General features: G+C 43.3%; 1 protein-coding gene across 5 annotated transcripts in view; it reads left to right on the top strand.

Annotated features, from left to right (window-relative positions):
- PPARA (peroxisome proliferator activated receptor alpha) overlaps positions 1–12,675 on the top strand; it is a 33,055-nt gene that overhangs the window by 3,949 nt on the left and 16,431 nt on the right. For 3 of the 5 annotated variants that reach the window (XM_088147598.1, XM_007425927.4, XM_088147731.1), the window contains exons 2-3: positions 151–280; positions 12,031–12,270. In XM_088147598.1, the coding sequence (XP_088003724.1) occupies positions 12,165–12,270 (106 nt within the window). In that variant the 5' untranslated portion in view covers positions 151–280; positions 12,031–12,164. Of the gene's footprint in view, positions 1–150; positions 281–8,992; positions 9,161–12,030; positions 12,271–12,675 lie in introns of those variants that run through there. The other 2 variants (XM_088147785.1, XM_088147852.1) reach the window with 2 other exon arrangements.

The following is a 12,675-nucleotide window of genomic DNA, read 5'->3' as shown; positions in this document are numbered from 1 at the left end:
AATACAAGGACAAGCAATTTACCTACTAATGCGTAAATTTTGTTTGGGTTGCTAGGCGCTAATTAGCGTCCTTTCTTGGAATAGCCCAATTCCAGTTGTATTTCTGCAAGTTCACGGCATCTGAACCCTGTTATTTTTATTCTCTTTAAGGTGGAATTAGCAGCAGTCCAGAATTCACGGTGAATCAGTCAGTAACAAGCAAATGTGCCTACACAATGGGAGAGAAACAGAAAGTGGACCCATTTTCCACTTTTAGCTTTCCAAAAACCTGTCAGACTTGGTAAGTAAAATTTGCAGTTAGCGTATTCTGCCAAGCCAATTTTTAAAGGTAGTTTCCCAAATCTTGAAGGTGAATGTCCAAAATGGGGATATGCATAAAGTACTGTTTTGTTTTGTTTATGTCAGGGGCTTGGTGCTTGGCTTGGTGGCTGGGGCCCGTGAGCTGATGCTAGTGATTTTTTTTGTCCATTGCTTAACTTAGCAAGAGTTAAAAATGTAAAGTGCCCACATCAGCACCAGGCTTTCATTATGAAATATGGAAGTTCGATCCTCAAATTTCGTTTTAGAAACTGCTGGCTGCCTGTGAACCTTGAAACCTGCCTATTACATGTTATTTGAGGGGTTTGCTTGATTCGGTTTTACCAAAAACATCCTGTTTGCTGAAGCGTGCCTCTGAGCATTTGCAGAGAGATCTTTTTCCAGAGCTGACTCAATCATCATTTATATTTTTAAAATGGGAAGGACAGTGTGATTCGGGAAGGGAACATTTCTTAGCATCCTAGAACACTGTCCGGGATGTACAGACCTGTTTCTAGTTCAGACGATTTATTTCTGGAAGTTGTCTGGTCTGGAGGAAGCTCAGCATGGCTTAGAGAAGAGAACGTTCTTCGGTTCTCCAAAACCTTCCTGAATCAGTGAGTTTTTCATAGCCCTTCTTAGAAGAAATATTCATCTGATTTAGTTTTCACAGACGTCAGTGATATTGCATTCCCCAGGTGCACATAGCTGGAGTGTGAATCAAGTCATTTGTGTAGTAATCTTGGTTTAAAATACCCTGTGATTTACTTTTATGGGTGTCGAGTAGGGTGGTCTTGGCATGTCAGTTGGGAAATGGACATAATCTTCTGGTTCTCCACTAACTCTGAATTAAACTACTTGAGGGAAGGAATAATGCTGCAGGGACTGAAAACATTTAGCTCAAACTCATAAATGATCAGCAGACTGGCTATTCTCATTCTTATCAGTGATGTTTAAGGCTGTCCAACCATTGCAGAGTGGCCCTTTGGAGTTAGGTCCACATGTTGTTGTAAACCATGTGTAGCTTGTTTGGTTTTATCTTAGCAAGTTGTGGTTTCAAATTATGGCTTCTGGCTTAGCATTTTGTGCAAACATAACTAGTTGTTCAGAGAACTAAAGCTATCCAAACTATGGCTTAGTGTGATGTATCAGGCAGCGACAAGGAGAGAATGCGCTCTTATGAGTTGTCTTGGAGGCCTTCTGTACCATTGACATGGCATCTTTCTGGGCCCTCTGGAAGGGTTGGGGTTTGGAGACATTGTACTAAAGCTTTCTGAGTGGGCCTTTCTAGTGGGTGTATGTAGAGGAGGTCCTGATGCACCTGTGATTACTCCAGTGTGGGGTGCCTTTTGGAAATCCTCCTAGACTCACAGTGCCTGCTACAGCAATAGGTGTTCACCATGGCTTGGTGGGGGTGAGGGGAAGGGATCGCCCAATTCTGGCTGGTGTGCCAATTGCATATCATTTTAGACTAAGGTGCCATGACAATAATGACTCATGCCCTCGACAACTTATGGATAGGCCACTACTACTAAACACTCCACACTGACCTGCCCTTGATGACTTGGAAGCTTCAGGTGGTCCAAAATGCCGTGGTCTGGCTACTAACTGGAGGTAGCATATTCAGCAGAGTTACACCTATGAGGCAATTGTTGCGTAGGTTGGGGTTTGCCTCTTGGTCTGATTCAAAGTGCTGGTTATCATCGTTACAGCCCTACATGGCTTAGCAGCCAGGTAGCTATGGGCCTGTCCCACCCAGATTCATTGTGTACCGTGCAATCACCGAAGGAATGTATGCTGATGGTCCCTATTCCATGAGAGGTATGGGGGGCTGGGGGCCCAACAACACACTTTCTCGGTAGCAGCTCCCTCCCTTTGGAACATGCCGGCTACACGAGATAAGGAATGCCCCAACCTCCTGGCCTTAAGGAAGACTTTAACAAGTCTATTGTTCCACAGATCATGTGGACGCTGATGATCCAAGGACTACCTGGGTTAGATAAATGAGATTTTTTTTTACTGGTTTTGCTCAGTTGTAAACAACCTCGGGTCCTTCGTTTGAAGAGGGCGGCCTAAGAACAACTGTGTACATTAAAATTAATAAACGAAGTATTACTCATAGAGCGCTGCTTACTTGAGAAAATGTATGGTAAAACAGGAAAGCACAACGTACTAAAGAGTCAAATGCAAGATTCTGTGGGCTTAGGGATTCTACTTCCTCAGCTCCATGTGATGTGGAATTTCATCCTGATGTGAGTATCTAGCTTAATACAAAAAGCGCTAAAGAAATTGTGTAAACGTTACACAACCAGAGCTAGGAATCTCCCAGCTTCTTGTGGTCTCCCTGGTACAACAGAGGGAGGTCCACAAACAGCAGTTTCCAGAAATGGAAAACTGAAAAAATTCCCTATCTCAGCCTCTGGAGGCTCCTGAGTTTCAAAAAATGTGTGACACGAAGCATCTTTTAGGCAGCTCCTCCCATCTCGGAGAAAGACCTTCACTTTGGTCACGTGTGCTTATGTTGTTTTTAAATTGTGTTGTACAGATGAGAATGATTAAAACCAGTGTCCTGAGTTCCTTCGACCCCCCGGGCACTAAAGCACACGATTGCTGTAACGCTGGCGTGTTTTTCTCAGGGAGGAAACGGTGCAATGTTATGGCAACCGTTCAGGGTCTGTCTTGAGTAATGGCTGCTAGAATGTTGACTATGGGCTGTAAATACGATTGGTGTGGTTGACCGCTGCAGTCCATAGACCATATTTTTATTGTACATTGCTTCAACGTGGTTTTTATGGTACAGTGATATTAGCCCTTATAAACAAGTATGAAGATATCCTCATGTGAATTTGGGCCTTAAATATGTGATTTCTTGCTTCGTCTGGTAGCCAGCTAAATGCACGCAGATGGGTTGAAAGAAACAGAGAAAGCCAGCAAGGGGACGCAGTCCCATTTTTCTCCTCCAACCAAGAGGAATTTGTTCTCGTTTCATTTCTTCCAGAAGAAAGTTCCACTATGTTCCACTATGGCTTTTCAGCTTGTAAATAATTGTGGTCTGTTTGTATTTTGTAATGAATCACGCAGGAGCCTACAGCTGTGGGCTGGAGCAGAAGGAGCTGGGGGGAGCTTGGCGCAGATGGAGGGGGCTGCGCTGACCTTCCCTTAAGGAGAGGGGAGAGCAGCTGAGAGACCCAGGGGACCCTGAACGATCCTTGTGCCCACCAGGCGTTGGTCGTGCGGGATGCAGAAGAGGGGGTGGGAGGACGGAGTAAAGCAATAACCGAGGAAGGAGCGCCACGGAGCATTGTGGGTTCGTTCAGATATTACGCAGTCCAGCTGAGCTCCGATACTGATGATGCGTCCATGCTGCTTCCTTGGCCGTGTTACAGAACTGGTTTCCCTGCCGTTCTTCCCGGGCACTTTTCCGACTTCCCCATCTGGCCTGCCCCTTGGCAGTTCTTCGTAGTCACCCATCCAAGGTCTAACCAGGGCCAACCCAGATTAGCCTCTGAAATCAGCCCAGGTTGGCTGGGTGCTGCCCCTTGTTGACATGCCAACTGGGGTATTATACCCTCAGATGCATTCCCTGCAAGACCAACCAGGTGCGAAATGCAGCGAGGGAGAGAACCTGGCATGTGTGTGGGTGCCCTTGTTTCTACCACTGCGGTTTTTACTGTTTAAAAGAGAAAGGTGGTCGTGGTCACTGTACTTGACCATCATACGTCCACATTTCATTACACTTCAAACCCTTTGACGCAGCTGGGTGGGAAGCAAGTTGTGTAGACTTCCCATTTCTCATTTTAACTTTCCTGAATGAGAATCGTGCATGGTAAATATCCACCGGAATGGAAGTTTGTGGCGGTGAAAATGGGGGTAAGGTACTAACTGGAAGTGCAGTTTTCATAAGCGGAGATAACAGTTTGAATTAGGCCAAGCTGGCACGGACAAAGTCCAGGGATTGTGGAAGTCCCTGGAGGACACCAGATTCTGGAAAGCTGGTTTGGATGATCAGGTAAGAAAGATGAAGTGAATCTCCTAGAGGAGAGGTGGAAAAGGCTTCATTATAACGTCTGCAGAAAAAGACCCGCCGTAATTCTGAGACAAAAGCGTAAGCTTTTAAGATCAGTTGCGCAGCACATTTCCAGCAATGAAACGTAGCATGGAAGTGGTAAACCTTTGCCATTTCATACTGCATGCCATCCTTGAATCTCTGTTTCAGCTGGTGTTTTGGTCTTATGGTCAAAAGTCCTAAATGAAAAGTGAATATTTAACTATTTGTCCAAGGGCAGCCGGCCATCCCTCTTATTGAACCTGAGATTAGGTGGCTGGAAAACAACAACGCCAGGGTGCCAGGGCTCCTCGCTTTGAATGGAGTATAGTAAAAATCAGATGTGCCTTTTCAGTAAATGGTGAGGAAAGTTGTTAACTCTTCTTGGATGTAGACAATCCATGATGCGTTTCCTTTGATTTGGGATTATTACGTTGTAGGAACCCAATAATTGGCGGCTTTCAAGACTGATTTCTGGGTTAGTGTGATATGTAAACCTAGCCAATTAGGTTTATCAGCAAACCATGGTTTTATCAGCAAACCATGGTTAATCTGGTTTAGCACATGTGCCTTCTGAAATGTTAGAGTGGGTAGTAATGCATTTATTATTTTATTTTATTTTTTTGCAGAGAAAAGTATCTGTGTTCTTAAAAACATCCACTTGTGTTAGGAATAAACTGTCATCTCAACCTCAGTTGATGTTTAAGACGGTATTTGGGGACCAGGCACATTCTGGCTTATTTTGCAGCATTGCCTCTATAATCCATGCTTTGGAGTTGGGGAGTGGGTAGAGAATAATCGTTCAGATGCTAGACTAAAAGCGCTATGCAAAATTGTGAAGCATTATTCATAGGCTACATTAAGAGGAGTAAGGCAAATGCTTATGCTATTCATGTATAAGTGTTGGGGGGGGACACTAACTTTCACTCCTTTTCATCAGATTTGGGGGCTTTCAGGGATGAAGCTCACAGCAAGACATTTGAAGGAGCACTGAGTTAAAATGATTTGTGGAAGCACCATAGAAAAAGTGAAAAAGAAATGCAAAGTTTTATCATGGATGTGGAAGGAGGGGTATTTTTCCCCCGTGTTTTTTGAAAAGTAAAGATACCTGAGTCAGTCTTGACTCTTGCTGACTTCATGGACACATCCTTTAGTCTGCTTGGGAGCAGGCAATGGGGAGGGGTACCACTGCCTTCTTTCTCTCTTTTTTTTCTTTTTTCCAAGTTTTGAATTCAATCTACAGTCCTAGGAAAGCTCTTTGAACCCAAGATCTCATATTTCAATTGCATGTTTTACTGAAGTATTTCCTCAGTTTTACTTGGATCACAGACTAGAACTAAACATCGCTCACCCTCTCCTTCTGCCAGCAGCAGCATTCACAGTATCTGTATGTGTGTTTTATCTTCATTTCAGGAAAAATAGTTTTAAGCTTTTAAAAATAATGAGCTGCATGTGTTTACTCAGAAAATCGTATTTTCCTTACTTGCCAGCATTAAAGAAAAACTTAAGTGCAAAACTGATGAAAACAAAATTATCATATCCAGCTGCCTAACAGGAAGGGTAAAGTATGTAGGGGGGGAATTGCCATAGCACAATATACAGCTTTTTGTATTTCATGACTTAGCTTATGTTTCTCAGATTTTAATGTTTTAATTCCCTCTTTTCAAAACTGCAATAGCCAATTAAAAGAATTTAATGGATCTTAGAGAACTTCTGATACAATGGAGAATAAGGGCATAGCAGGAACCCATTCCTACACAAGTCTTCACACGCTTGCAATTCTGAATACAGTTTGGTGCAAGCAAGCCTCTGCTTGGCCTTCAACTGATAGAACGAGACCCAAAAGTAGGTAGAAGTCTGCCTGAAGATACAACAGTATTGTTTCCACCATACCATGATACTTGGTTTAAAAAAATGTTCTCCAAATCCAGATGTGAGCAGTCCTGGGCTTGGCCAAGTTGAACCTTACTGGTCTACATAGAATCCATAGCCAAGAGGTAAAAGAAGAATTTGTATGCTTGATAGTACATGGAAATTTGTCCATGTGTTTTTCTTGGCGACAGTATAGAAGTGTTTTGCCTGCAAATTTATCCTGTCTGCTGCAGCACGCAACGTCACGAGCAGGAGGTCAGGAAGAAAATTATAAGAATCTCCTTGGCCATCCAGATACAATAAATAGATTTTTCAAGTGCAAGATGGGGGATTCTTGAAATCTTGAGATCAGTTAAAGTATCAAGAAGCTTCTGTAGCCTATGCTACAATACCCTGATTTTAAGTTTTTTTCTCTCATTGTCTTGTTCCTATCCTTCCTGTCCAATCATTTTTTAAAACTTTTCTCTATTCCTCTTGATTTGGAAGGATTTCACTCTGCTTTATTTCCTTTCCAACAGTAAATTGGTTTTGATAATTAATAATGAGGGAGGGAAGGAAATCAACCTCTTTGTAAATCTATCCAAATAGCTATATCGATGTGAAGACTTAAAATTTGCTACATGAGTTATATTAAACTTTTTACAGTTCCAATCCTGCAGTTGTTTGAAGCGATGTAAGAATTGCAGTATAAGAATGCAATTCTTGTAAGAATGCCAATACACAATTGTTCTTTCAGGCCTTGCAATTTTTGGATTGGAATTGCTAGCGTATGAGACTGTTTCTCCAAGTCCAGTTTGTGAGGTCTGGTTTTCAATATATATAGGTAACTTTACTACTCCAGTAGTGATGTATGGCTGTGAGAGCTGGACCATAAAAAAGGCCGAGCGCCGAAGAATTGATGCCTTTGAACTGTGGTGCTGGAGAAGACTCTTGAGAGTCCCCTGGACTGCTAGGAGGTCAAACCAGTCAATCTTAAAGGAAATCAACCCTGATTGCTCATTGGAAGGATCGATAATGAAGCTCAAGCTCAGATATTTTGGTCACCTAATGCGAAGAGAGATCTCTTTGGAGAAGACCCTGATGCTGGGAAAGATTGAAGGCAAAAGGAGAAGAGGACGGCAGAGGATGAGATGGTTAGATAGCATCACTGAAGCAATGAGCATGAAACTGAGCCAACTCAGGTAGGCAGTGAAGGACAGGAAGGCCTGGCGCAATATGGTTCATGGGGTCACCAAGAGTCAGACACGACTTAACGACTAAACAACAACAACAACAACAACAACAACTTTACTACATTGTATTAGGATGGCAATTTCTCTTCTTTCTTAATTTTTGTTCTAATTTTTTTTTTCATTTGAGAGTGCTGACTTGCATTGAGTCCTACAGCCTGGTATTAGTTCACCCCAGAACTTCTGCTTGACCTCTGATTTGCACTTTCTCATCAGCATTTATTCCCCATATTCCCAGGGTTCATGAGCATCATTTCTGGGAAAATAGAAGGAGGCTTTCCCTGGCTGCAGAAGAAATGGCAACTAGTCATTTGGCAGATAGACAGCTTTTCCCACCAGACATTTGAATAAAATTATGCCAACTCAGTAGGATTCATGGTTGCTCCCTTCCCCCCCAAAATACTGGCCCTGTTTCTCTTGACAATGCTTTTTTCAATCAGTAATGTTTGTGTTCTCTCCCAAGTGGGTCAGGAACACTATATTCTGGTTTCATTCATTACTGGAACTGAGAAGGCTTGGAGCAATAACCTCTGTATTGTTCTTGTGGTTAAAGGTAAAGTCTCCCTGGACTCCTGTTGACTCGGCAAATGAAAATTACTTTCCTGGGCATTTCCACTGCTTTTGAGTTCCTGAGCCAATGAATGGGCCCTTAATTAGCTTGAGAGAGTCACATCAGGAACGTCTGTGGTTGATAGAAGGTGGTTCCTTCCCAAGAGTTCAACAGCATTGATTGACAGATATCTTTGGGGCTTGAGCCTACTCGGAAACCCCTGGGGGAAAGCTGTGAAACCCAACAGGAGGATAATAAGGCCCCTGGGAGCAAGTGCTCAGTGGTGGCACCAAGTGTGTGGCCCTGGCAGTGTGCGTGCTGCTCTGACAAGTAATATTTCTGAAGTAACTACACCGCTGTTACAACCTTTAGTCAGTAGTGCAGTTCCATACCTGTGTATAGCAGGACATAAAAGACCAAAAACTACTTTGAGCCAAGTTGGTCTCCCAGTGACTTCATGGCCCATCTAGTTTTCTCAACTACGGTGCAGAAGTTATCTGCCATTGTTTTCTGCCAAGACGTATTTTTTCACTTGCCAGTCTAGCTTGCGACCCTGGGATGTCTCCCATCCAAGCAATAACACGTTCTGATCTTGTTTAATTTTTTTCAAGGTTAGCTCAGTGGTGCCATCGGGCATGATTTAGTAGAACGTAGTTACGGGTAGATGTGCAGGGAGGCTGCCCTGCGCGTTGAAGTAATGTTAGCTTCATTAATTAATTGTTACAGAATCTGGAGTTGTTTTGTGTGGCTGAGCATCATGCTAGTATTCCAGTATGGTTTGCTGGTTCTGAAATGGGAGAATCTTCTTGTCGTCGCGAATGCTGCGTGTCACAGGATCTGAGTCTGACGTACCTGACTTCCTAAATCTTTCCAGTACTAGAATAGCAGTTTCATATACTCCAGGTCATGCTGTGGCCTCTTTAAATACGCAAGACAGGCTGACGGGGAGGGATTAGCTAAATCCTGGCCGGTGCTCCGTCCCTCCCTTCTCACATTGATTGCCCTTTTCTGCGGGCAGACGCTGTGCTTGAAGGTCTGCCTGTCGTCAGTTGCTTCTTAACAGTCACTCATGATCATCCCATGATCCAAATGAAAAGGGGCAAGATGCCCATTCAGAGTCCCACTCCATCTATTTTTAACCACCGTGAAAGGCTCAATTTGGCGATGGTAAATATTTTTATAGTAATTGATTTGCTTATATTACAGTGCATGGTTACCACTCTCCTTCCCTGTTCTATCTTTACTTTCTCTTTTATAAACGACTTGGATAGTGTCAGGTTCCTAAATTCATAAGTCAATCACTTTGCCTCGTTCTCGTCCTTTCCCACTCCCTTTTCGAGTTAGGTTTTCCAGTTTAGGTTGCCCAGAGAAGGGGAAGGTCAGCTAATCTTCAACTAGTAGTGACTGAGTCTAGCTAGCTATCTCCAGATCTTGAGTCAACAATTTGTAAGTCAGAAGAAAATTTTCCTCCCATTCTGAGTTAACTAGATTTATTGGTGGCAGAAGGTGTGGGTAATGTTTCCAGCAGATTCTTTACAAGGTGGGCACTGGAATACCGCAGATTTCTTCCTTGACTTTGTGTGCCAACCCCTCAGTAGACTGATACATGAAGGATTCTCTTTGCATATCTTTAGAGCAACTGACATCTTTGTAGGCATCGCCTTTGTCACAGAGGTTCAAGCATTCACGATTTCTTCTGTTTTTTAACTGTTACTGGGTTTCCTTCTGCAGAGGACAACTTCCTTGTCTCCTAGCTTAATTTATAGTACATTACTTCTGGAAAGTTTGTGCTGCTGTGTGACCAGATCCAGTCTTTTTAACCTCATATTATCTGAAAGAGAATCAAAATCCCATGCTTTTTTGCTACTTTAGCTCTCTTAAGTTGAAGTCAGTGAAACTCATTCAGACGCAAGTAGTCCTCTGTAAGAGCAAGCCTGCTGTCATGCACTCACTTGGGATCCAGGTCTCGAGCTTGGTGGGACTGGCTTTAAGATAGATACTTACAGGGTTGTGTTGCAAATGTTAACTTTTGCTGCAGGTTGTCTTTCTGTATGGGAAAACAATGAGAGCATCTGAGCTTCAAAGCAATTCAGATTTCACCCGTATAGAGCTGACTTTTCAAAATACCATGTAAAGAAGGTCTGCTTATCCAAAAAACTAGTATAAACAACAGAAACCAGGAATAAGGTGGATTTTCAAATCATAGGCATCTTCATTGACATCACAGTTGCCAGTGACTAAGTTGGTGGTTTTCGGTATGTGCTCAGCATGCTTTTGTTGCCACATTTAGTAATGAAAGAGAAGACTAAAATGAAATACTTTTTAAACCCAAAGCGTGCATCCCTAGAGGTAAGTCGTGAGAAAGTCCTGTTCTAACGAATGTTAGCGAGAGTCACTCCGGTGATGATCTTCCTTGAGGTTCGATGGTGCAACTTTACTTGATCGCTTTACAGGGAAAGCCAACTCAGACAGCAACACAAGGGTGTTCTCTCTCTCCTTAATATGTCCCCCGCGATATACCCCAGGGGGATACATGTGAGAAGGAAAGAGCCTTATTAAATCCCCTCAAACCCAACCATTAAAAATGAGAGATGGCAAATATGGTGGGGAATCACAGGTAAGAAGAAGGGAAAATTGGCTCTATCTGGCGGTTTTGGCATGAATGTGCTACGCAGAAGGGATTGTTAATGTATGCCTTGGCTTCTGGCTACCTCTTGGCTGGTCATCCTTTTTTGCCGCCAGGGACCATACCCTTTTCTATGTTTGGCCTGCAGGGAGGGCAAATAGAGGGTGGGGCATCATCTTGGGGAGGGTTAAGGGTGGATGTCTTAAGCCTTGCAGGGAGTTGAGGCACCTATTTTGCACTTTCAAAGCCCTCCGCCCCATGAGAAATACCAGCTTGCTTAGAACTTCCCAGAAGCTTTTCTTACCTTTTGGCCCCGGGGGGCCTCAGAACGGGTGCCAGAAAATGTGGGTTGCTTCTTCCAGTCTTAACCGATGCTAATAACGTGTGTGTTGGCATTGCCTTGGCACGGAGCTCCAGAATGACGAAATAAACGGGGCCTCGGGTCTCCCTCTGAAGCCCCACCCTGACTGAGCAGGGATGGGACTGTCTCCAGTGATGTGTGCTGGGGGAAACTGCGAATGTCTGTTCTGTTTGGTTTTGTTGGAGGGCCTAATGCTTGCTTGGCAGATTTTTCCCAAGGGAAAGGAGATTCGAGGATCCAAATTGCTCAGAAATGCTCAAAACGGGCAGTGCAGCCAAGCTTCTTCGCAACCCTTGGCCATTGGACTGTGGTCCTTCCCCTTAAATTATGCTGGCTGGGAAGTTCTGGGAGTTGAAGTCCCAGAAGTCCCAGTTGAAGTCTTAAAGTCGCTGAGGTTGAAAAACCCTGCACTGAATATATAGTAGGGGGGACTTTCCTGGGTAAGAATTTAAAAAGAGGATCAGTAGGCTGAGCAAAAATCTCCGTGAGGCATTGTTTCAAAGATGTCATGGCCAATTCCTTTGACTGGCCCAAAAAGGCAAATTATATTTTAAAGAGGCATAATTTATTTCTTTAAAAGACTTACATGGCCACCCATCTTCTGAAGAACAACTCCAGATGGCCCGCAACTGTCCATTGAGCAACACAACCCCCGAGCTCTAACCTCACCCTGTCCCATCGCCTTCCAGTGAGAATTGTTGAGTCACAGGAAGTGATAAATATGATTGCAAGTTTTATTTCAGTTTCTTTCTTGCGTTTGAGCCATCAGAAATAGCCGTGAGTCTGAGATAGCATTTGCGCCACCAAAGTTCCCAGCCACAAGAAGGAGCATTTGTGTGTTGTACGTGAATCTTTGGATGAGACGTTGGTCTCATGATGATGGCTTCCCCCGCCCAAGCCATTGCAGGAATTGTGTTGCCTCCAAACACACACAGCCTCTTTCCATGAGCCAGCCTTGGCTCAAAAGGCTTAAGGGCAGGGGGTAGAGCGGGTTACCCACCACAAATGAATGGCTTCAGTTGCCTTGCAAAATCTGTGTTTACCTTTCAGACATGGGATCCATGCTGATGGACACAATTGACCTCATCAAAATGGTGGACTTAGAAGAAAGCCAGCTCTGCCCCTTTATTCCCTTAAAGGACTATCAAGATTCTCTTCCTTTATCTTAAGATATTTTGTAAGAGATGGAGAGCATGACAGAACTTTCACCATCTATAAGCGCGGAAAGCTCTGGAGTGTTAGCTGACTTCCAGTCGCTGGCAAATGGATCGGATGGATCTGTCCATACAGGTAAAATCTTTTGATTGTTATCAGATAATGAAAGATAATGAAAACTTTATTCAGATTATCTTCAAGTAATGCATGGCCACCGCCTTTGATTTTATCTTACATCGTGTAGATAGATTTGCCATAATGGCTCCTAGGCAGCTCTGAAAAGCAAATGATAACCTAAGGAGGTAAAGTGATGGGCATCATTTCATAATGCCTGTATTTTGTATAGATAAGAATTGTTTCAAGTGCTTTATTTTCTAAATTGCTTAGACAGAAATTAGATTTTTTTTCCTGGTCTAGGATCCTTTTAGAAATAATCGTACATGCTCTTAATTCAGACAGGAACGTTGGAGTATGTGTGTTATGTGCTGTCACTTGTTACCGTTCAGATTTTATAAAGTTTGGAAATGGTCTGGAGTAATT

The sequence above is a fragment of the Python bivittatus genome, unplaced genomic scaffold (assembly GCF_059951505.1).
Source record: "Python bivittatus isolate LINGU-HERP-01145 unplaced genomic scaffold, Pbiv_v1 ctg000010_np1212, whole genome shotgun sequence".
Classification (NCBI taxonomy): Eukaryota; Metazoa; Chordata; class Lepidosauria; order Squamata; family Pythonidae; genus Python; species Python bivittatus.
This window is presented reverse-complemented; position numbering and strand designations above follow the sequence as displayed.